General features: G+C 44.9%; 2 protein-coding genes across 4 annotated transcripts in view; both read right to left on the reverse strand.

Moving 5' to 3' along the window:
- Positions 1 to 1,464: 1,464 nt before the first annotated feature.
- twsg1a (twisted gastrulation BMP signaling modulator 1a) lies at positions 1,465 to 14,367 on the reverse strand. Of its 2 annotated transcripts, none has more exons than XM_035171655.2 (5): positions 13,717 to 14,367; positions 12,707 to 12,871; positions 6,319 to 6,418; positions 2,719 to 2,979; positions 1,465 to 1,942 (listed from the first exon to the last, which is right to left on the reverse strand). In XM_035171655.2, exons 2-5 carry the CDS (start codon positions 12,836 to 12,838, stop codon positions 1,761 to 1,763), a joined length of 675 nt encoding a protein of 224 aa, XP_035027546.1. In that variant the 5' UTR covers positions 12,839 to 12,871; positions 13,717 to 14,367; the 3' UTR covers positions 1,465 to 1,760. The 2 variants fall into 2 exon arrangements, with proteins under 2 accessions (XP_035027546.1, XP_035027547.1); XM_035171656.2 differs by lacking the exon at positions 13,717 to 14,367 and adding an exon at positions 13,446 to 13,710.
- Positions 14,368 to 16,487: 2,120 nt separating this feature from the next.
- The window catches only part of ankrd12 (ankyrin repeat domain 12), a 29,379-nt gene continuing 21,135 nt past the window's right edge, over positions 16,488 to 24,731 (reverse strand). For both annotated transcript variants that reach the window (XM_035171331.2, XM_035171333.2), the window contains 7 exons: positions 24,418 to 24,560; positions 24,072 to 24,219; positions 19,382 to 23,778; positions 19,062 to 19,160; positions 18,779 to 18,922; positions 18,573 to 18,668; positions 16,488 to 17,778 (listed from right to left, as the gene is read on the reverse strand). In XM_035171331.2, coding sequence (XP_035027222.1) covers positions 17,593 to 17,778; positions 18,573 to 18,668; positions 18,779 to 18,922; positions 19,062 to 19,160; positions 19,382 to 23,778; positions 24,072 to 24,219; positions 24,418 to 24,560 — 5,213 coding nt within the window. In that variant the 3' untranslated portion in view covers positions 16,488 to 17,592. The remainder of the gene's footprint in view (positions 17,779 to 18,572; positions 18,669 to 18,778; positions 18,923 to 19,061; positions 19,161 to 19,381; positions 23,779 to 24,071; positions 24,220 to 24,417; positions 24,561 to 24,731) is intronic.

Below are 24,731 nucleotides of genomic sequence, written 5' to 3' on the forward strand. Positions count from 1 at the left end.
CAGGCTTCTCACATAAGCTGTTTTCAGACATGAACAAAATTATCCTGAACATTTTCCAGAGTTTGTCACATGAGACAAACACAGCAGGAGATTGTTCGGGTCGGTCGTCTTCAAATCAAGAGGAAAACTTATGTGACATTCAGGCGAGGGGGTGGCACCAATCGGCCTTCACCACCAAAACCTCACCCATCTCGTTCAATTTCCCCTTTTTCATCCTGAGATATTAGTATTCATCCAGTTTCCCATCAACACGTCTCTCGCTAGCTGGGAATTTTCCAGATATTTTCCTGCTGTAACTCTCACATGGGCTGACTCGGACATTTTACTACAGGTTTGGCTGGAAGAGTTTAGAAAAATGTCCAGAACAACTGACCTGGACATTTACATTCTCACACAGATCCTTCGATACTTACTTTATTGCACGTCTGAAAGCAGCAAGTTTAATTTCAATATATTTGAGACCCAGAGGTAAAATATTCAGGGTTTTTTTCAGTTTGAAAAGAACTAAAAACAGATTTGTGCATCAGAACAGTTTCTTCTTTCTTCTCCGGGTTTATCCGAGGATCATTTGCAGAGGCCTCCCTCCCAAACTGGGATCCACAGGATTAAACCTCCCTGATAGAACAGTTCATGTTGAGCACACACAACAATACAAAGCTGCACTGATGCATCATCATCATCATCATCATCATCATCATCAATCTAATGATGTCAGTTAGAATCAATCACAGCAAAGGGAATGTTTTTTATTTTGATCTTAACTCTACATTTTGTTTCTGCAGTTTTTATTCAAACTGGGGATTTTTAATGAAGAGTTTCTCCTCATAATGACGCATTTTTTTCCATTACTGTGTTAATATTTTGACTTAATTAGAAGGATCTGAATACATTTCTTGTTCCACCACTGCTCTTCTGATCTTTGCTGGCACCGTCGGCTCCGAACCCACAGCTGCAGTGGCAAAATGAGGTCGTGATCAAAAACCAATAGGAAAAAAAAAGAAAAAGGAAAAGACAAACAGGCTCTCATTGTGTGTGTGTGGTACATTAGTCTGTGCGACCTGCTGTTGCATGCCAATTGGGAACAGAATCAGTGATAGGACACCCTGCTGCCTTTTTGAAAACGCACCAGCATTACAAAGGGTATTTGTGTGTGGCGGCGAGAGGTTGGCATCGGTGAACGTTCCCCTTTTTCCCCACTTGGCTTGCATGAGACGGTCAGTGAGCACTGGAACACCTGTGGACCAGAAGGGTATAATAACAACGTTGTTTCCCCAGGAAATGATGCGTTTCCTGAGTCAGGCAACACTCGGCTAAGATTAGAGCAGGAGACAGGCAGCGGAGGGGACAAACATTTACTGTTCCACTCGTTCTGCAACTTTTTACACATTTTCTTCTCAAACAAAATGGAGAACAGGAAAGAGGAAAAATATTTGAAATCAGACTCTTTTCTCTGAGACTGAACCGTCCACGTCACCAAACTTTTCTTTATTTGGCATGAGACAGGGATTTAGCGGACCGTGATTGTAAAAATACATTATTCATATACACCTCTAGTAAAAAACACTATTGAAAACGTATCTAAAAATATACAGTGAAATATAACAGCAGAATAAAAACAATTTGCAGGGGGTAGGAGGAGGGGGTGTAGGGGGTATTTTACAAGATAACTGAGGAATGCTAACACACAATAGTCGTAGTTCCCTCTGCCCTCAGTCCTCTGGCATCACCCAGACATTTGGTACCAATATGCGCCCCGCACTTCAGAAGAGACAGTTCATGCACTTCACCGCCTTGCTGCCGTAGTCCACGCACTCGGGCCCGATGCACTGGCAGCAGGCGTTGTGAAACCAGCGGTACTTGGATCCTCCCATTGACTCACAGTAAACTTTACACTGGCGGATAGACACGCAGTCGTCGAAGTAGACCACGGTGCACATGTTCTCTGAAAAACGAAAAAGGGGACAGACGTTAGTCACAAATCCAGTAAAATGCGGTTTATGAAAACAAGCACCGTCTTTAGAGTAATTACCGTCAACCCTCAACGTTCCTACTTTTACTTCAGGGGTGAAAAGAATTTGCCCGCAAATAAGTACGACCATATGTTTTGATGGGTTTAATGAGCTGACTGCGTGGCTCTGCTGGAACGATCCCATTATGAGCGTGTCTTTATAGCAAATAGCACTGGTTTAAAGAGAAAAGAGAGGCAACGCCAGGAACAGCCACAAATGAAAATAGAAAATGCCAGAAGAACAACACATTCAACCCAGTTGCGTTTCCCTTCTTCTGGCAGCACCGTTGCTCTGGAACGATGAAAACCTGATCCAAGCCGAACTGGTCTCAGCTCAAGACTTTGCTGTCTGCTTCAGCTCTGGGGTCGGGACTGATTTTATAACCATGGTGAGAGGAGGAGATGCAGAGGAAAAATGTGACTGGATCCGAAAGGACCAGAAAATTGTGCGATCACAAGAAATGGGAGCGAAACCTGCATCTTCTCACGTGGTGTGAAACTCATTCAGAAACTATTTCTCAAGTGGATCTGACGCAAGCAATGATGTGAGAGCTCCAAACCAAAGTGAGGCAGCACATTATCAAACAGCAATTGTTCTTAATCCAGCTCCGTCAGAAGCACTGGATGTCTTCTCCGAAATGACTGAAACCAACAATTACAGACGATCACTGTTGAATTATCTGTAATTTAAAAATAATTCCTGCGTTTACCTTGAGTGTCGTAGCTGGCGTGGATGCTGTTGCCGGGCACGGACACGTTCTGGGGCTGGTTGTCGAGCGACTCCAGGAAGGACACCAGGTTCTCGTGGTGGGACAGCTCCTCGGCGACGGGGAAGGACACGACCATCATGTTGACCGGCGCGTCGCCTTCCGTGAGGGCGCGGAACAGCGAGGGGATCGGGCGGTGCAGCTCCTCCACTGTGCTCTTTGACGTGGCCGGAGAGTCGCTGTAGTTCTTGGGGTTACACATCCCTGACACAGAGAGAGAGGGAGGACGGCGTTAGAGAGTCACTTCACCCACAGCGTTAAAAAAATAATCTCTCAAGCACCTTTAGTGGCAATACAGTCTTTCAAATGGTTTTAGATTTGAAATACAATGGTGAACAAAATGGTTTTTGGTGCAATTTAAACATTTGAACAGCTGCATCTATTTCCAGAGTCTTTTCCCAAATAAACAGCTCAGAGTGATTTACTAAATTACTGTTTATCTCCGCACCCCTGACTACAGACTCCAAACCAAATTCCATTGCATCAGGTTCAAGTCTGTGGCCCCAGTTAAAATCTCCACACAGCAACAAACCAAAAATACCTAAAAATAAAACACACACACACACACATTTCATTTATTCATACTGTTCCAAGTAAATGTTATTGTTCTAATGGAAGTTATGTGACCTCCTCTACAAAACCAGGTATGCAATTCTTGTGGAGAATTACACATTTTAATTTAAAGAATATATTTTTATTCTGTAAAATAAAAGTTGTCATATCAGTAAACATAAATCCAGATATAAATCCAGATATAATCAGATTTTTATTGCCCAAATTAGTCTGGCTTTAAAACCCCAACATGTGTATTATGGGTGTTATAAGTTTAGTTAAATTCTTCTTTATTAAACCCCCACACACATACACACAATATTAACCACAGACTTTCTATTAGCTCCAGTCCTGACTTCCACTTCTTCTGTAAGTCAGTGGACTGACCCTTGAAGCACAAAGTCAAAGCAGGACGTTTATTTGCAAAACATAACTTTTTTCCGCTCATGAGGGCAGTTCAGTGAAACCACAACACTGTGGAGAGTGTCTTGACTCCATTAGGGTCTTTTTAACACTTCATTTAATTTCCATACACAGTAGTAATGACATGACAAAGTCCCCACATCCTCCGATATGATCTTTCAAACCCGTTAAATGAGTCCAAGTGAATTATAGCTAATGGATAAATCATTTAATGAGCAGCGGAGTTTGACAGAGGAGTTGGATTACAGAGCAGAGCTAAAAGCAGAGCCAGAGCAGCTGTTTTAGATAAAGCATACACATGGGTCCTCCCCTCTGTGTCCTCCCTACCTCCTCCACCCTTCCTCCAAAACACAAACTCTCCTCTCCTCGCCGCTCCTCCGCTGGACGGCCCTGCCCACTCGCGGATACACACTTCAAAGCAGCCAGCGCTTGGCACAGATAACATGTTTCGAGTGGAAACTTAAACATAAAGTGGTCATAAGGTTAGCGATGCAAGAGAAGCATAAAAAAAAAAGAGAAATGCGTGCACACGCTCTGAGCGGCAGATTGTCTGCAGTGTGTTGTAAGTGTCCGGGAGGAGAAAGCTCCACTGCTGCAACATCTGCAGAGCAGCAGCGCAGAGGTTCGCCGCTCGGTGTCAGATGCTTGTATTTGTGTTCCACATGAAAGAGCTTTAATAAAGCCTCCTTGTCAGCACAGTCATATCTGTCAGTCAGAGCTGATCTGAGAACCGGCTGGTGTGCAGAGGGGCTGGATGTGGTGCCATTCCCCCCCCCCCACCACTCCCCTTTTTACCATAGACTGCTGTGACCTGGTGTTAACATCTGTCTCAGGTGAAACAACTCGACAGGTATGAAGACGCACTGAGGTCACATCACTCAAACATACAGAGGTGGTCTTCATGAGGCCATTATCTTTTCAGTGTGAACACAAATGTCTCCTTGTGCACTTTAAAGACCTGCTCCTCACCTGACTGGCTCCCTCAGACACCCAGACACCTTCTACACTTCCAATATGTTGATAATATCAACACTGACCACATTTCAATTCATCTGTCATAGTCAGACTGGTTAAAAAACAAACATACTCTGGTCTGTGTGTAAGTGGGAAAGCGAGATCTGATCACAAGTCGTCACCGGAGACACATTCTAATGCCGGGTGTTGCAAAACAGACCAGACGACAGCTACAGAAAAAACAAACAACCGAAAGAGACACAAAATGACAACAAAGATTTACATAGCAACAAAAAGGGGACACAAGCAACCACAGAGACATAAATATGAAACACAAAACAAGACATCACGCAACCGCACCCAATGAAGGCAACACATCATTTAACAACTGACATAATAAAAAGTATTTGTAGTGGACTGTAAAAGAAATAAAATGACCACACGCAAAGACAAACAAAACAACCGCAGAGACACAAACTGAGACTAAATTTGACGCACGAAACAAGACATCAAGGAACTGCAACAAATGACACACAACTCATAACACAAAGAGTAGTGGAATGTAAACTGACAACATGCAAAGCGACCACAATGAAACAACCACAAAGTGTGACAGGCAATGACACGAAATGAGTAATAAATATACGAAGAGATGCAGAACGGGCAGCAAACAACACACAACAAAACCACACTGACACACAAAATGTGACAGAAATATGATGGGAAATAAGGGAAAATGGCTGCAAAAACACACAAAACAACCACAGGGATGCAAGACGACCAGAACGAGACACCAGGACTGAAATGCCTCCGCTACAGACAGAAAAATAAATATCATCTCCACCAACCAGTCAAGATGAAGTTTATATCAATGTTTGTCCAGACCAGCATCTAAAACTTATATTGGTGTTTATAACTACATCCCAGTGACTTCAGACCAATTCCCTCTCATGGTTTCATCTTTGAGTCTAACTTAACGTGAGGAAATGTGTTTTAGTGTTTTAATATTTCACAGACCCCCTCCCCCCCGCTGCAGCTCGGTACCAGGTTGAAAGTGAAAGTTCATTTCGGCAGGTTGCCCCCCCCCACAGCTCCTTCACCCTCTGATCCTAAGAACGACCTCGACACTTCCTGTCCACATGTGCTTGTGCTCCTCAGTCGGGTCAATACTCCTTTAATTTCCTGAGCTCTGCTTCGCGTCGACCTTCCCGCTGACACTTCTCAGGGACACGTTGACGCTCTGGACTCGCTCACCTCGCACTCGTCTCGTATCAGAGCGGCAGCGCCCCCGAACCGACAGGCTCCTCAACGGACAAGTGCATTAACGCCGCCGTCTCGTTTGCTCTCAGGCTTTTTCACAGGGAGAAGGTGCTCGGCTGCGAGGTGACAGATAACTGCTTCTGTCAATATAGACACGGCCCTGATGCAGTTTGCAGAATGGTTTCTACTTTTATTTTGTATGGTATCACAATTGTTTTCAAGCTATGTTGCAGGCAGCAGCAGCTCAAACACTCTGGAGAGCAACACAGTGACAGTGATTCGGTTGTAAGACTCCAACCTGTTGCACCGTCGAGCTGTAGAACACGTTCATGACAAATAGGTCGGTGCACTCACCCACGCAGTCGCAGCACTCTTCCCAAAGGTTCCCCAGACACAGCATGCACTCCTTACAGCAGGAGCAGTTCCCGTCGGTCGGACGACACTGGCACAGCTCCTGCAGGACGACAGGGCCACACGTCAGCAAAACACAAAAACACTTCGGTTAACACAATATTGTGGATAAAGCTGTGTGATAGCAGGTGTTGGGGTGAATACAAACAAGTTAACTTCCTCAGATTTTAAATATACATTCACATTTAATTACCCTTCATCAAGGAGGTTCAGTTTGCACCAGTGTCCTTTTAGGATTACGTAAAAAATACTAAACATATTTCCATAAAACTTGGTGAAAGGATGGGACATGAGTCAAGAAAGAAAACATTACATTTAGATTTTAATCAAGACAAAACAAAAGGAAAAGATCTATATTATATATATAATTTGTGGGTTTGTATTTTAAAAGTCAGCCATGTTTAGGGGACTGATATGATTGTGTGGATCCAAATAATTATTTGTTGGTCCTTGACAGAGGTGTGTGCTTTACTGGGTGCTTTTCTAGTTAAATTCGTAATTTTAAGAAAATCAGAACTCTTCATGTTGCATTCAAATTAAAGAAAGAATACTTTCATAATAAAAGACGTCTGCAGCAGTAGCAGCACCACGGTTCCCACAGTAGCACGGAGAGGCAATGTGTGGACCGACTGTACGAACAGCAGCCGTTACAACATCAACGAAAAGAGCAACAGCAGGTTTTCCTCAGGTACAGTAACTATTACACACTAGCCGACACGCTGCACGAGGCTCTGATGGTATTTCAACAAGTATGTCATCGTCTCCGCAGAACACTGTGATAACACTTTGAAACACAGCAGACCTCCACTGCACCTCTAGTCACAGCAGGTTCGGACACGTTACCATTCAAATGATTTCCTTTACACTATAATAATAATAATAATAGAGGCTGAGCAGCTCTGAATGAATAAATGTAATTCTGAGGCTTTTGAGTCAAATTCTAAATAAATCTTCATTAGATGCAAGAATCAAGTCTTTCAGATTTGAATGCTGACTATTTAAAAAAGACCTTTTTTAAAATGACAATATTCAAATACCAAGTTAAGAGTGTTTCTTCTGACTCATTCAGTTCAGCCATGGCTGGAGTAACATCCTGAGGGGCCCTGGGCAAAAACCTGTTGTTGGGGCCCCACTGCCCCAAACTGTTACCCTAGAGCTGAGATCATTGGTTTCTTAATTAGTCGACTGACATAAAAGTAGTTGGGAATAACTGGAATAATTGATTAATTGGTTCCATCATCAACGTTCACTGGCAGCAGCCTCTTGAATACTAGTTTGACTGTTGGTCAGACAAAGCAAAGAGAAAACATTAACTTGGGCTTCAGGGAACAAGTTTCAAGGGACACATGATACCAAACCACATTGTTTCAATCTTTAAACATGTCTTTTATCAAAACTATTAAAAAAAGAAAAGGGCACACACATAAATAATGGTGACATAATAAAGTTTAAGAGCGAACCCCCACCAATCTCAATTGCTTCACACACACACACACACACACACACACACACACACACACACACACACACACACACACACACACACACACACACACACACACACACACACACACACACACACACACACACACACACACACACACACACACACACACACACACACACACACACACACACACACACACACACGAAACTGATATTTTTACAAGAGCTTCTGCAAACATCCCAAAAACCTCTTCTACAGAACACAACGAGAAACGGCCCGAGAGCCGCTCGTCTCCGGGGGGAAGGAAACAGAACAGAAACGTGGAGGTGGGATTGAACAGTGGGTGAGACTGCCGGAGGAGTCCCCCTCTCTCCCCCCTGTACAGGGAGCACATTCCTCCAAGTCAAGGTCACCGTGATTGGGGAGGCGGCGGCGGCGGGGGAGAAACAGGAGGGAGGGAGGGAAAAGAAAACACCTGGAGAACAGAACATGGCTGCTCCCCCCCCCGCTCCATTTCTCCCTTGTTTTTTCCCTCCTGTCTTTCTTTACTCCCCCCCTCCTTCTCTCTCTAGCTCTTCCCTTTTCCTTTCTGTCCTTTTCATTCCTCCCCCACACACACACACACACACTTCTCTTTTATATCTCTGCAGAAGTCACCTCCTCCACATTAACAGCCTCTGCGATGATAAAAGACTCTCCAGTGACTCAGCGGTGAGGGATTGCAGAACCACACACAGCTCAGTTAATCACCAGCCTCTCCAGCCCCAAACCCCTGATCAACATCGGATCCCGGGAGTAATTACGACTCTCAGAGGTGGAATTATAAAAATTTAAAAAAAACTAAACGGCTGCCCACGGGAAAAGAGAAAACACGCAGCTCTTGCATTTCACAAAAGAGAAAATAAAGGCTTTGTTAAAAACCATCTCATGGAAACAGACGTGCAGACGGAGCTATGTCGAGTTTCTGCCTCGTTTCATTTCACCTCGGAGATCGGAATGTACGTCACACCCGAATAACCCGAGTGGATGGCGTTCCAGTTGCACAGAAACAATGTTCATGTTGCATCACGCAGCAGTTCACGGATACGTAGTAAGAAGTCCACAGAGAGTTATTGGACAGTACCAAGTGTACGACACATCTACTGAAAGATGTGTTACTGTTGCAGCCATCTTGGATTAGCGAGGTTCCTCCGACTTTCTGAGTCGAAATTCCCACTCGAGCGGGCGTTCCAGTTGCAACTTCAGTTGTAATTCCGATGTTTAATGGAACGCACTGAACAAATTAAACACCTTTTGAATTTTTATGACAACTGAAGGCTACCACAGGTTCATCTGCAACATGCACCTTCACCACTAGATGTCACTAAATCCTACACACTGAACCTTTAATGTGTTTGGGTTGTTGACGTGTTCCTTGGTCAAAATAAGCAGTTCAAACATGTCGCCTTTGTCATTTTGGTAATAACTTTCTGACATTCGACTGAATAAACAAGCTACAGTCTAATCCTCAGTTGCAGCGTTTCAAACGGTTTCCTCAGGGAGATGAATGAGGTCGTCTCGGCCACTTGAACGACTCCTATCAGGCTTCTCTGGCTACAAAGAGGAAACCGCTGTGATCAGTCAACTCTGAGCGTGAGTGAGACAAAACGACTCTGGAGGGAAAGTGAACATTTGCAGCCTCGTCGGGCCGAGTGGCCGCTGCCGCTGCTGCTGCTGCTGCTCTCACTTTGAAATGGGCTGCCCCACCCTGCTCCACAGCCCCGGCCTGCACAGTCTCAGAGCTGTCCCGCGGATCTCTGCACACTTCACGGCCTCCCAACACACACACACCTCCTCCTGACCTTAGCCTCCATTCCCTCCTCCTCCCTCGTTCTCCCACCCTCAGGGGTTTTGGGGGAATTCAGACAAATGACTTGAGATGGCAGCAGAGCGTGAAGGCGAGCGTCGGACAGCAGATCCCACTAATCACGAGCAGCGTGGAGCTTCTACGGAGAAGTTTCTCCTTCAGAGCACACGCACCATCGCTCCGGCCCCTGACAGCCAGCGAGTTGGTGTCGACGGGGTCGCGGAAGCTACAGCGCTCGGTGTCCTGAGCAATGATTCATCAGGCGAAAATAAGCCACCTGGAAGTAAAAGGAGAAAGAAGCGGAGCCACAGATGTTCTGTTGATAACAGGATGTTTGATTTTCTTTTAACAGAAATTGAAGCCAGAGGGAGCAGATGTTTGTCGTTTGGTCGCAACAAGTTTGTGCCAAGGAAGAAAATATAGACTGTGATCGTTTACTATAGAATCCACTTTGAAAATTAACTCCGGAGAAGAAACTAGATTTTCAGTCAACTAGAAATTTAAGCGTTTTTCTTAAATTCTCTTGATTCAGAAAGTTAAACAGTTCTGTTTGTGTTGATCAAATTATTAAAAGATCGGTTGGAAAATACTTGACAGATGAATCAATACTTAAATATTTCATTAGTTGCAGCTTCTGTCTTTTGTTTGTCATCTTTAAACAACAACAGGTCCTGTGATTATCCAGATGCATCATGGTCTCAACTTAATAAACAGTAATAAAAAGTAGTAGAGTTGAGTTACTAGTTTGTCCAGACTGGACAGAAACAAAGCTTCATTAGCAACCAGCCGCCTTTGCTTGTTCACAATGAACCAAACAAAGCTGCAACAGCGGCTGACGTCAAATCCCACGACGGCGCTGTAGAATCAGAGGCGTGACACGAAACATCTGCAGCCGACACATCACACCGACCCTCTACACAGATGTTCATCCAGCTCTATGACAACATCTGCTGCCGTCTTCAAGCCAGAACAACGATGACTCCCAATATAATAAAGACGTAACATTCCCACCTTGAACACGATACTTGCCGTGTTAATACTGTGGCACTGTACTGAAGAGCGGGGCCTGTGATTACATGGTAAATATTCCAGGGGCCAAACAGTGATTCTTTTGACCAGAGGCCCCTCAACAGATTCACCTTGGACAGGAATCTACAAAACGCTGCCTTACATCAAAATCTGGGTCTGCAGCTCGTAGTTATTTCACTTATTGTTCAGGCTGCAGTTTCTTTTTCCTCCTTGTTTGTTTATAATATCAGAAAAAAGTGAATTCACAATTTCCAAAAGCCTCAAGTGAAATCTTCATATGTTTGTGATTGTAAATTAACCGTTTATCAGAATTGCTGCAGATACATTTTCTAAATTTGACAAATTGTTCCATCTCTATTTGCATCGTCCGTTTGACCTCGTTTCTCATCCCTGAACCAAAATCTTGATTCACACTCGGAGCTTCAACTTCCTGTTCCCAAACCCAGAGATTCTTTAAAAGCCTGTCCACCTCACACTGTACCTGCAAATCAGTGAGTGAGGTCAAACAGGTGAAATGGCCACTGAGGTTAAATACAGTACTCTAACACGATGTTAATGGCAGAGACAGGACCACACACACACACACACACACACACACACACACACACACACACACACACACACACACACACACACACACACACACACACACACACACACACACACACACACACACACACACACACACACACACACACACACACACACACACACACACACACACACGTTGACAGGTGGTGGAAAAACAGACCAACGCCTTTTCTTCATCTTGTCCTCAAAATAACCAAAGTGTGTTACTGAATGTGTGTTGACTTTGTGTGTGTGTTTGTAGGGGGTACCACTCCACGTCCCATCAGCCACTGGGCTTCAGACATGAGGGAAAATGTGACAGAGAGGAAGCGATGATAGAAAGTATGAAAATAAAAGTCCGAGCTGTTGACGTGGAACTAAAATCAAAACCTCACTGAGCAAATTCACCCACAATCCTCTGCTCCGACCTTCGTCAGTGACGGAACAGAACAGGTGAGTATAAAACAGGATGAATTCACGTCCCTCCTCCTCCTCCTCTTCTCCTCCTGCTCTTCCTCCGCAGCTCGCTCCGAGAGAAACCTTCCTTCCAAACTTTGCTCAGCTTATCAAAGGAATGTATCTTGCATTCTTCGCCACAGATTCCATCTTTGTTCTCGGCTCCAAACATCCATCTGATCTCAGGCACATTTTAATTTGAGTTTTGGCTACTGCTGAACATTAGTTTTTTTTCTTTCTATATGAGGTATTTGTACAGAAGGGGCACACACACACTGAACCAAGTACAAACAGCTGAGACATTTTCTTTTTCCTCTGGTTGAGTCACAAGCTGCAGGAACGTTGCTGCCGCAGCTGCCGTGTGTTTCCAGGCCGTCCTCGGCAGTTTCATGCTGATTTTAAAAAGTTTAAAAATAACAAGATTTTCACTGCGCTGCTTCTGTTCTTTGCTTGAACTCCGACTTCAGCTGTAAACACCATTTCATTCGTGTTCTTGTCAGGAGGAATAACAGCGCGTGTTTACACAGAACAGCTGCAACGCTGTAGGACCAAGGGCCCGAACTTGGACGTGTCCACGTAGAAATTTCCTGTTTTCGATCTACAGAGAAGAACATCGCACCCGTGGGCTACGTTCAGCACTCATCAGAGGTTAGACGGCTGCTGACGCTGAGCAGCCTGCGCGAGGTCAAGCCCAAGTAGTCAAAGAAATCACAGAATCACAGATATCCATACACCATGTTCCAAATTGAAGGATTAAAAATGATATCTTTTGGTACCGTGGGTTACATTTTGGGTAAGAAAAGGCTAGTGTAGCTTGGTTTGGACCGATTCTTTTGAATTAAAGCCAGAAAACGAGGGAAGCTGCCTCAGTAAGACAGTGAAGGGTTGTTGAGGTGCATTTTGTTGTTTAAATCCAACATTCAGCATTCGTCTCTCTCAGAGAACCGAGTTTTCAAAGTGTTAAAAACTCCCCGGCCCCTTACCTGTATGAGGCACTTGCTGACGTCGCTGGCACAGAGGGCTTTGTTGCAGCCCGAGCTCACAGACAGTCCCGCGAGGAGGAAGAGGAGAGCTGTGGCGGCGGCGGTGGGGAGGATCAGCTGACCGGGCCTCATCCTGAAGGCTCACCAGCACGACACTGGAAACACCTACATCAACAACAACAACACAAGAGCACAGGACCTCAGAGAGCAGGGTCAACGAATAATAAAACGCTCAGAGCTTCGAATAACACCAGACTTCGAATGTGGAGGATACAGAGTGTACCAGGGAATCAAAGAGCAGCAAAACGTAGATGGAAACGTCCAAAAGTCACATGGTTGATATCAAAATTTGATCCGAATGAAGAAATAATCTGCTTTTCTTCATCTTCATCTGCTTTTTAACTCACATTCCCTTCTAAAAAAACAAACCAGGCAGGATAATGTGCAGAGTCAGTGTGACATCTGAAACCTACATTTGGTGCCAGGACTCTGCAGCTACAGGCTACAACAGGCGGCGAGAGGTGCTGCACGCAGAATGAAAATCACAGCTTTGTCATGCAGATACATCTCGAGCTTTCATGTGCAAATGTCAGATTTGTAGAAGGCCTGAGTCATATTTCATTCAAGGCCAGGACTTGAGACAACACGCACGCACACACACACACACATCTCTCTCTCTCTCTCTCTCTCTCTCACACATACACACACACATCTGGCAACATCAGCCTCCTTCACCTACATTTTCAAACGCAGCTCATTAACCCAGCACTGTTTGATCTGAGCGCCTTTGATCCGTGTCTCGTGACAACATGTGAGGAACCTTCTCTCCCTCGCTGCTTCACCTTCTTTCTCTTGTCTCTCTTTTTTTTTTTTAGGTTTTTTTTTTTTCACCGCTAACTCCAACACAAAAAAAAAACTTCCCTTGCTCCACTCGAGCTCAGCCGCAGAAACATCGAGTGCGCAAAGAACCAACCGCGACGCAACGTAGCTGCGCGGAGGAGCAAACTTACCACAAGCGGCTGTTAACAAGTTCACGACTTGTCCTTTTATCCGAGGGGGCTGTGCGGTAGTTCCCTCTTTGAACTCCTCCAGGATGGTGTGTGTGTGTGTGTGTGTGTGTGCTGCCGCCGCCGCTCCACTGTCCACTGCGTCCACAGGGCGTCAGTCTCTCCGCAGCACAAAGCGACAGGCAGTCGGGCGCCTTAAAGGCACACACTCCATTTTTCTCTCCGCCGTGTGTGGAGGAGGACACCGGGCCTCGGGCCACACGCACCGGCCGTGCGTCTGCAGGGGAACCGGCGCGGAAGGATCTGCGTTATTTAAACCGTGAATATCACCGAGAGGGTTGAATTACAGCCGCTCGCCTCCCCGCGGAGCCCCGTGCGTAAAAGTCTTGCGCGTAAAAATCCACCGCGTTTATTCCCCTGTAGCCGCGCTCGTCGGTAGCCGGACCATGCGGGATGTGTTAGGCTGCTTTTACACCAGCAAGACCCCCACCACACACAGACACACACACACACCTCCACCCCTCTCTATTAAACAGCCCTTTGTCTCCAGCCTCATCAGCGGCCTCGTGAGTGCGCTCGTTAGGTGAGAAAGGGGCGATTCGGAAGCGGCGGGGCAGAGCAGGCGTCCCGCTGAGACGCGTCCCCCACCCACACACACACACACACAACCCCCTCGGCCCCAGCGAGGACACACAACCGGCCCCGACGAGCAGCCATTCAACTCCACAGGTGTTTACATGTGTTTTCACTGGAGCCGCATCAAAGCCACAACAGGCCTCCACTTCCAGCCCGAGAGGCGGGAGAGGACGCACCTTCAGGCGGGGAGGACACATTTCAATCCGAGCCAGGATCCAGGAGGAAGGAGTCAGTTCAACCAAGTCACATTTAATACGTTCAGTCAAATTAGTTTAATGAGTTGATCCTTGTTTTTGAACAAACTTTCATTCCATTCAGTCGTAGTTGTTGGGTTGAAAGTGAAGTTTGTGCCCATGAATGATGGTTTGTTCAAAATGGTTGAAGGTTGTGAAGAGTTTGAACTCTAATTAAACTGATGTGTTTTATTAAACATGTAGTTGATGAAGTATCACGTGGTGATTTTACACGCAGAGAACAGAGGAAGTGAGTTTGCAGAGGTTTTGTGTTTCAGTATCCTTTTGGAAATTCTCTCAATTCTCAGTTTATTAGGTACACCCAGTCAAAACTAACAGTCTTAATAAAATGCAGTAATTCTTCATCATGATGGTTATTAAGTTTAGTTTGTGTTTTAGATACTTATAGATTTAACTGTCAGATGAGAAAAGAGAATCATTTTAGTCCCACAATGGGGAAATTTGCAATATTACAGCAGAGTAATAAGTAACTTAAGTGTAAGGAAATATAAACAATATGAATGGAAAAAAAACTAGTAAATACAGAATAAAACCAGGTATGTTTATTCATTACACCCAGAGTAAATACAGGATAAGTAATTATTGTGATGGATGAAATTCATAATCTTCATAACATTTGGATTTAGTGCTGAAAATGATCCGTGCTGGAGATAAAACCACACAACAACCTGTGTTTTAATATTTATGAACCGTACTGTGAAAACATTTTGACACGTTTGATGTTCAGATTCTTATCCATCACACAGAATCAACAGAAAGTCTCCTGATCTGTTTAAAATCCACGAGAGCCAGAGTCCAGAAGAACCGTCTTCAGAAACAAGAACAAGGAGCCTGGTCCCACTGAGGCCTGAGCTCGACACCATGGAGTTGGTCTGGGATCAGCTGAAGAGACAGAAAACACTGAGGCAGAATAACTCCACAGAAACAAGGAACAAGCGACCTGATGGAGCTGTGTGTAAATGTACTGAGGATTTAGGTTGTAAGAAGTTCAGTGTCACTTTTACTGTTAGAAGTAAGAAGTGTACTTATATAATTTACCTTAGTAGCAGTGACACCCTATTATAAATATCATATTACAAATCTTAGTCCCTTTTTCAAATGTTTTACTTGAAGTTCACAAATATTAGCTGCAAAATGTACTTCAAATATGAAAAGTACTCATGTGGTTGCAATGCAAAATACTATTTATGAGATCAACTTATTGTATATGTCACATTGATCTAAAAAGTACAAACACTATGAAATATAAGTAGTGGAGTATATTTATCAATTAGGATTTATATGTACTATGTATAAGTATGTACTAACTATACACAAGTATCAGTACTTCAAAAGTGTACTCATTAAGGTCCACTGCTACATTTACCTCACTTATTAAATAAGAATTTGTTTAAAGTTATATTTTGTCAGCACAATAAACATGTGTAATGTTTCCTTATTAATCTGATTAACCTGCTCCACTCAAGTTAGACTTGGTTGTACAGCGACATCTGCTGGCTGAGGATAGTACTGCTAGGAGTGAATGATCAGAAATGAATAAAAAGAAAATCCTCGAGCCGCTGCAACGTTATTCAATTTTTATAAATCATAATTGAATCTGTTTAAAATAAGCGAGGAAGCTGTTCACATTTTCTCAGAGCTCATCAGAAATGTTTTATCTTTTTTATGGTGATAAATTATAAAGTAAACATCTCAATGTGATGTGATGGAACTTCTTGCTGTGTCCAACCAACACAAATAATATTCAGTTGACAAATAGTCACATTGCTACTTGATTAAAACATTTAAATAAAAAAAAATCTACTAATTAAAAGACAATTGACAAACTTATTTATCACCTCATTATTTCTGCAGCTTTAAAATAAATGACACCAAAAACCGAGATTTAATTTCACAACAAATAAAATTTATTCAATTATATATTACAAATATGTACAAGTCATGTAACAAGTAAATATTAAAATAGACATTTTTTAGAACTATCGTTCAAAAGGCATTATGTTGAAAAAATAGGATTTGTTGTGATCTCACATTGAAACTGTAAAAGTATGTTTTTTTTCTCCTTGGAAGCCACAACAGACTTTAATGTGCGCGAGACACGATGGACAACACACGAGGAGTGAGGCCGCAAGGATGTAACACGATGGCGCGAGAAAATAAAAAAGAAGAAGAAGAAGAAAAAAAAGAAAAAGCTGGAACACTTCAGTAAACCTCACAATTTAGTCCACGGAACAGCTCTTCAGGAAAAAAGTACAAACAACGCAACGCATGCACAGCATTTAATTGCCAAAAGTCCAAAAACACCAGCTGTGGCGTGGAGCTCCAGATGAGGAAGGAAGAAACAGTAAAAACAAAAGAACACAACGAAAGCCAACACGTGCTTAATGTTCTAAGCCAACGACAACGAGAACATCACAGACGAAGAGGACACTCAATATAAAAACCAACTTTGGTCCATTAAAACATGAGACAGAACGAGTTTACAATCAAAATATCTATTATTTTTTGTTTTTACAAGTTTAAAACAATAATTACATGGCTATTTACAAATGCACATTTTTTTTATGTATAAAATAAGTTAAAAAATTAAGAGCACAATCTGTACACAATGTATGAACACTCACTTTGAAACAATTGAACTCTTTCAGCTGTGTGACCCTGCGTGATGAGGAGCCGCTGGTCGGCGTCCACTCTTCTGCTTCTCGCTGCAGCTCCTGGCCCAGCGTTTGGTCTCTGCTCCCTGGGCTCCGTCTGCGGCCTGGACCCCCGTCTGTCCCGGCCGGTCCACGTGTCCCCCCCCGTCCCGTCCTCATGGTGGGCGTGCCGGTTCGGACTCAACGAGCTCTGGAGTAAAAAAACGTCTCTTTTCTAAGTGCTCTTCCGTTTTGCCGCCACATTCTAAGTGCTTTCCTCGTCCTCGAATGCTTGGGCTGCCGCTCGTGTCCGCGACGTGGCCACCACTTTGGCAAAGTAGGCCCGGTCCCACGGTTCATATCGGGGTGAGGTCAAAGTCGTCGTTGACCTCCACGAGGGGGATGTAGAACTCGGGGATCTCGAAGATGCTGGTGGACTTGTAGGTGGCCGGGTCCAGCTCCTGCAGTTTGAGCTGCCACTCCAGCCGCTGCACGGCGTTCAGGGCCGCCGCCTCGTGCTGTTGCCTCATCAGGAGACACGTCTGTGGAGGGAAAACAACACGCATCATTATTTTATCCAACCAGATGTTTTCAGTTAGATAAAGATTGTGCAAGAAAGAGCTGGTCAGTGAAAGAGCAGAAAAACAACACATGAAAGAGCAAGAGGCACAAAACAAGCAGAAATGAAGAATTCTTCAACCTGCTAATAAACTCAAAGAAGCTGCTTTTCACTTCAAGGTGAAGCGGTTATTTGACAACAAAATGATTTGAGTCTCAGGGTAGTTGAAAGTGGAGCAGCTGGTTTTATCAGGTGATACAAAGCCCATCACAGATAAATCTGTGTCATCATGTACAGTTTGTTTTGATCTATGACGTTGGAGGTTATTTAGTGAAAATGCTCATTGGTTCACAGCTTTGGTTGAGAAATGTCTTCCAGGTCCATTTACTTGTAGGATTTATGTGGCTCCACTGACTTAAATATAATATTCAGAAATGTGTTTTCATTAGTGGCTAATAACCTGAAACTAAGCATCGTGTTTTTGTGACCTTAAAAAATGTTTCTACAGTCGCACAGAGAGAACGAGGACATGTAACGTTTTTACTTTTCCTGAAGGAAACCGTAGATTCTCCTTCCTGCTCAGAAGGTAAAGGTTATGTGTGCTACTCAGTAGGCTGCAATATGCAAGTTAACCTCTAGATGTCCCTCAAGGCTACACACTGAACCTTAAAACAATGAATCATCAAAATAATGACTAAGAAATATTCGACAAATCAATTGATTGACTTCAGCGTTAGATTTCACTCACTCGTTCGATAAAACAAACAGTGCTTTTACCTTCAGTTTATCAAACTTGTCGTCAACGTCTTGTAACCAGGACATAAACTGTCGGGCGTTGAATCGGTCTCTTACTGACGTTTTACCGTCTTCGTTCTGTAAAACAAACAAACAAAAACACATGAATATGAAGAAACATCCAGAAGCTGACTTCAGAGACCACGATGGACCTTTAAATAATCGTTAGCTCGACCCGTGTGACTCACCTGGACGTCCTGGGGCATGTTGTACACTTCAGCATCCAGTAAAACTGTACAGGCACTGAAGGGCAGAGTCTGATTGGCGAGTGTTCTTGCTGCCCGGTAGTGGACCCGTAAGACTTCCTGCTCATTTGAAACAATCAGCTTTTCCTGAAAGAGGAACAGGAAGTCAAATAAATACTCCACATCCAGTCTTTGTAGCTTTTTAGAACGTGTATTCCTAAACATCTATAGGGTGTAACCTCAGTACTGATACATCTGACATGACATAATTAAAACAAAGTTTTACCCTTTCGATGCTGTGTTGAAGTCGTAGTTTCATGCGGAAGACCTCTTGTTGTTTGAACATCTCTTTCAGCTGCTCAGGTAACGATGGAGGTGGAGTTATCTGCACAACAGAGACCAAACCTTAATTCTTCATTTTCTTTGTAAACTGAAACACAACCCTGGTGAAGTGAACATCACTATACTTTAAGTTGTACCTCCAACAAGTTAATTAATACAGTCAGACCACAGCTGAATATCTTTCAGATTCATTTAGAAAGTTCTTAACATTAAAGTAGGGAGCTTCAATCGAGGATTTAGTTCAGAAAGGAAGTGGTGACTCACTGTTGGGATACAGAGCTTGCTGAATGGGTTCCCATCTAAGAGGTAGGATCCGTTGAAGGTCACATATTCATCATAATACTGCGGCGGTTGGGGGGTGACACTGCACAACACTTTGCGCTTCTCCTCGATCTTCTTCCTGATGTGCAGGAACTCGTAGTAAGGGTTGGCCCGCTCCGTCTGGTAGGGTGCGATCTCCTCCAGCTTCACAGAGTCCACGATGGCAGCCAGAGACTGATGGCCCATCTCCTGCTGACTCGTGGAGCACAGCGGAGAGTTGAACATTTTAGGCATCTTCCTCTTGCGTGGATGGGGCACGTGCATGTCCACGTCCTCGTCGTTGGAGCGAACCTTCATCCTAGCCCCTGAAGAATCCGAATCCCGGTCTCCAGACTGCGGAGACGAGCTCCCTGAGGTGTAGCTGCTGCCGTCAGTCAGAGCTCCCGGCTGGACGCTGCTCTGACTCGTCTCGTCGCCATCTGAAGACTCCTGTTTCTCGTCAGCAGGCGGCACCTCCATCGGCTCGGATGAAAACTGTGCCTTGGATTCAGACGAGCTCTCAGTAGCCATGCTGCCCTCAGCTGAAGAACCTTCTGTAACAGAAACAGCAGCACTGCTGTTCTCTGAACTCTGTGGGACATCAGTCGTCTCTTCATCCTTGTGCTCAGGGCTCGCACAGGGCATGATGTCGGTCATCTCCGTCTGAACGTCGACACATGAACTTGCAGTGTCATTGGAAGGTTTAGATTTTTTACAGTCGTGGTTATTTGTCTCCATATCCTCTTGAGAACATTGGTAATCAGGGTTGGTTCTGATACAACCTGTCAAAGGCTCCCCTGCAGTGTAGGTGGGCGTGTGAGAGCTGGTGGACGGTTCAGGACTTTCCATCGCTTCTGTTCTGAAGCTTTCAGGAATTATTTCCATGCTCTCTGGTTCGGATCCATCAAAGTTCTCCAGAGGTTTCTCTTTGTGCTCAGAAACCAGTGTGGTACCGGTTTCTGTTTGCTGTTGGCTCTCCACACCCTGCGATGGGAGTGGTTCCCTCTGCTGGATGGTTTTTATGTTTGCTGGTGCTGATGGTTCAGCGGACACAGAGGCTGTCGGTACTGGTGCTTGATCAGATTCCTTGTCACTACATTCTACCTGTGAATTATCCATCACACATTGGACGTCCTTCACTGCAGGAGGTTCAGAAGGAGGAGCTTTCTGCTCTGTTGACCCGGGTTGAGAGCCGCTACACTGCGAGAGGCTGGACTGCGGATTCAGGTTTTTATTCAGAGGATCTTTGTTTGGCATCTGTGGTGTCAAGCAGCTGGGAGTGATGCTTTCTCTCTCCATGACTGAATCCCCCACTGAATTCAAATGTTGCTGACTATTGAGGTTCTCTTCTGTTTCTGCCGAGGTCTCCCTGGTTTTCAACTCCTCAATGGGCAGACTGGGTTTCGGCAGATTTTCAACAGCTTTGCCTTCAGTCGAGGAGTTGGCGTCCTCATCCAGAATCGCCCTGAGGTAGGGAGTTTCGTGTCTGCCGGTGAGCAGCGTCCGGTTACTTTGGAGCACATCTGGAAGACTGTTGCAATCCTTATCGTGAACGGATGGCGATCTGGTGGCCTGAATGACGAGGGAAGACTGTAGGAATGCAGGTTGAGAGTCCGACGCTTCCAGGTTCATGTCGGAGTCGTATTCACCGTGTCTGGGCGTTAGTGTTGTAGCCTGACATGAATCCTCTGAGCTGGCGACAGAGACTAAGGACACAGACCTGGACATGATGCCGCAGCGGTCGCTCTCAGGTCTGGGTGATCTGGTCAGACAGTTTTCCACGGCTGATATGACCTTTGCGCCGATGGAGGGCAGAGTTTTTCCATCCAGCGACACGGTCCGGGGGCTGGCGCCATCCTTCAGTGGTTTGTCTCTGCTGTGGAGGTCAGAAGCTTCAGAGCTTTTCGAGCGCATCAGCTCTTTACTCAAACATGCTTCAGTCTTTGTTCTGTCTTTTGGCCTGGGCTTCCCCGGGTCTGCCAGTGGTCGATGTTTGAGTCTCTCCCGCTCTTTCTGTTTGATTTTCTCCAGATGTTTCCGGTGCCACTGCTCAATTTCCTGGTCCTTCAGGCTGAGCATGCGCTCGAAGCTGGTCTGCATCAAGTCGTCGTTCACAAGCCTCTTTTCCTTTGGCTTGGCCTCTCGTGTTGCTGGCGAGGCTTTCGACTTGGCCTTATCTACATCCATCTCGTTGGGTTTGACTCTGTTGATCTTGGCCTGCTGGGAGCGCTCTTTGTGCCGGTCTTTATCCTTGTGTCTCTCCGAGTCCCTGTCACGGTCCCTGCGGTCTCGATCCTTTTCTGGTGTTCTCACAACCTCCTCCTTTGATTTTGCGGATAAGGACTTGCTGCTCTCAGACAGATAGCTCTTCTTCTCTTCTAAAAGCAATTTCAGATTGGAGCTTGACGAAAGGGCTCCATCTTTTACTTTATCCCTCTTCTTCCGGTCACAGTCCTTGTCTTTGGAGCGGTCAGACTTGTGATCTGCGTTCTTCTCCAGAGGTTTTCCTTTCTTATCAGAGTTCGTGCGATCCTTTTCTCTGTGATCCCCGACACCATACTCTCTGTCCTGCCGCTCCCTATCGGACCGTTTATCAAACTTATCTTTGTTTTTCCTGCTGTCTTCATGCTTTTTTATTGCTGATAAAGATTTCAGTTTTTCATTCTCTTTGTAGTTTTTATCTCCAGGCGAGTGGGAAGGAACGGCTCCTGTTCTTTCTTTCTCCTTCCAACGATCCACTGAATTCTGTGGTTCAGCTTTGTCGGAGTGCTCCGCTTTAACCTTTTTTTCCTTGTCAGGATGCCTTTTTTCGGAATCCTTCTCCTTTCCCGGGAGCCTCTTGTCAGTTTTTTCGCGTGAGCCTTTTTCAGAGGGCTCCAGCTGTTCCTGATCAGCTGTGATCCCACTTATGGGTTTCTCCTCTGTCTCTTCTTTCATGCTGTTGCTCTGCAGCGGCTCCTCAGGAATCCGCCCTGAGCCGTGGCAGTCCACCCTCTCGTCACGCTCACTCGGCTTCGAATCCTTTACCTTCTCCTCTTTACCAGCCGCCTCCTTCCGCTCTCTCTTCACGGCTTTGTCTTTTTCTCGCTCCTCTCTGGGCCTCTTCTCTTTACTACTGGAGTGCTTCTCCTTTGCGTTTCTCTCATCTTTGACAGGAGGGGAATCAGAGGTCTTCTGAAGTGAACTGGTGTCTTCACCTTCCTTTTTCACTGGCAGAGGCTCATCCGTCTCATCACTTTTGAAAAAATTCTCTTTCCAGAACTCTCTGTCAAACTCCAAATTCCTGTGGCTGTCTTTCCTGGCTTCTTTCTGCCTGTGGCGGCTCCGCTCCGCCTCATATTCCCTCCTGTGTTTGTCTTTCTCCTTGTGTTTAAGCTTATGCTTCTTCACGACCTTGCCGTCTAAGTCGGTCTTCCGTAAGGCACCTTCAGAGCTGTCTATACTGTTTCCTATGCTGCTGTCTTTGTAAGGACTGGAATGACCATCATCCCCATCTACGCTCGACTCCTTCTGTTGATGCTTGCTCTTCTCTTTGTGCTTACACCCCTTGGTGCTGGAGCCTTCAGTGCAGTAGTCTGCGTCTGTGTAGTGGTTGTACTTGACGCTCTCCACCGGACATGAGCTGTCACTGATGGAAACGCACATCTTAGTATTTTCTTGTTTGAGTGGCGTCTGCTTATCTGTCAGACTGTGGTTCAGTTTAGGTGATTTGATGGATGATAAATGGAAGAGGTGGACGGATGAGTCATCTTTCGGACTGAAGGACATTTTGAAGGAGTCCTCCTCCCGACCCTTTTCCGTGCTCTCGGACACAGTTGCGAGGGAGAGGACCAAAGTTTTGCTGTTCTCTTTGCCATCCTCTTGGTTTTCCTTGTTTTTATTCTGACTCTTACTCTTCTTCTTAACTTTCCCCTTGTCCTTTTGCTCAGCGTTTTCCTTCTTAGATTTTGTGTCTGCCTTGAGGCTCTCTGAGCTCTGAGAGCAGGTGGGCGAGTTCCTCTTCTCTGGTAGGCTTTCCATTTCGTCGCTGGAGGTATCCGAACTGCAATGGACTCGAGAAGTCTTCGGCTTTTTCGGCTTGGAGGAGGAATCCCCCTTGCCACTCTGCTTTGCTGCCACATGATTCCTATCGCTTTCCTCCTTCTCCCGCTGCCGTAGTTCCCGCCGGAGGATGTGCCTGTCGTTCAGGGCTTTACTGACATCCTCCTCCTCTTCCTCGTCTTTGAACTCGTACTCATCCAGCCCTGGCACGGACGATGACGCTTTCATGACCGGTTTGCCCTCCGAGTCCTTTTCAGTATCAGAGTCTTCCATGACGTCATCCACACTAGATGGATTAACTGAGGGTGGGTCCTCAGACTCTGTGAAGAGAAGAAAAATAATTTAAAGATTATAAAATAGAAATCTACACATTGCTTCATACTTTCCTACTCAAAACAGTTTTAAGACAAATGCTATAGCGACAGGTTAATTCAAAATTAACCCGGATTATGAAATCTTAAGTGGTGGATATAAAGCTGCCAACACCACGACTGCATATATGTCCTTGGGTTTAGCTGTTAACATACATTATAAACTCCATCTGGCCTCTATAGTGGAAAAACATACTTTGCTGCTAGGGTTAGTGGATAGTAAAGTTTTATTATCTGCAAACCTGAGGAGCTGTCATCTTGGTCCGACAGTGGAATCTCTCCCTTTAGTAGTTGCTCCAGCTCCTTGGAGTCGGCCACGTCCACCGGTCGCTCCCCACGCTTGTTGGCCTGGAAAGCATTTCCACCGTGACGTAGTAGCAGTTTTACAATCTGCAAAAAAAAAAAAAAAAACATAACGCTAATTATTAAGAATCTTTATTGAGAAAGAGACGAAACAAACAGAACTGTGAAAACAAACATTACATTTGATGGAAAGTATGACAATTAAATGATATCAAGGTTAATCATCAAAGTGTCCTAACTTATTATAACATATAATAACATATAATCATTATATAAAGCTCTTACGTCTGTATGTCCGCTGCTGGAGGCATCATGGAGCGGCGTGTCGTCATCCAGACCCTGCGTGTTCACCTCAGCACCTGCTGATATTAAGACCTTGGCCACGTCGTAGTAACCGAGATTACAGGCTTCATGAAGAGGAGTCCAACCTGATGAGGGCAGTAAACAGTAACAGGCTACAGTCACAGTTCACTTTAAATGTTACCAGACACGCATTAAAAAACACAGAGCAGTGATGTCTGTTTATGTCATCTCATCATGGGATATTCATTCTGAATCCGCTGCTGTTTTTCAGCTTTACGTCGTTAAAAGCTGTAAAA

This window comes from Hippoglossus stenolepis, chromosome 11 (genome assembly GCF_022539355.2).
Source record: "Hippoglossus stenolepis isolate QCI-W04-F060 chromosome 11, HSTE1.2, whole genome shotgun sequence".
Taxonomy (NCBI): domain Eukaryota; kingdom Metazoa; phylum Chordata; class Actinopteri; order Pleuronectiformes; family Pleuronectidae; genus Hippoglossus; species Hippoglossus stenolepis.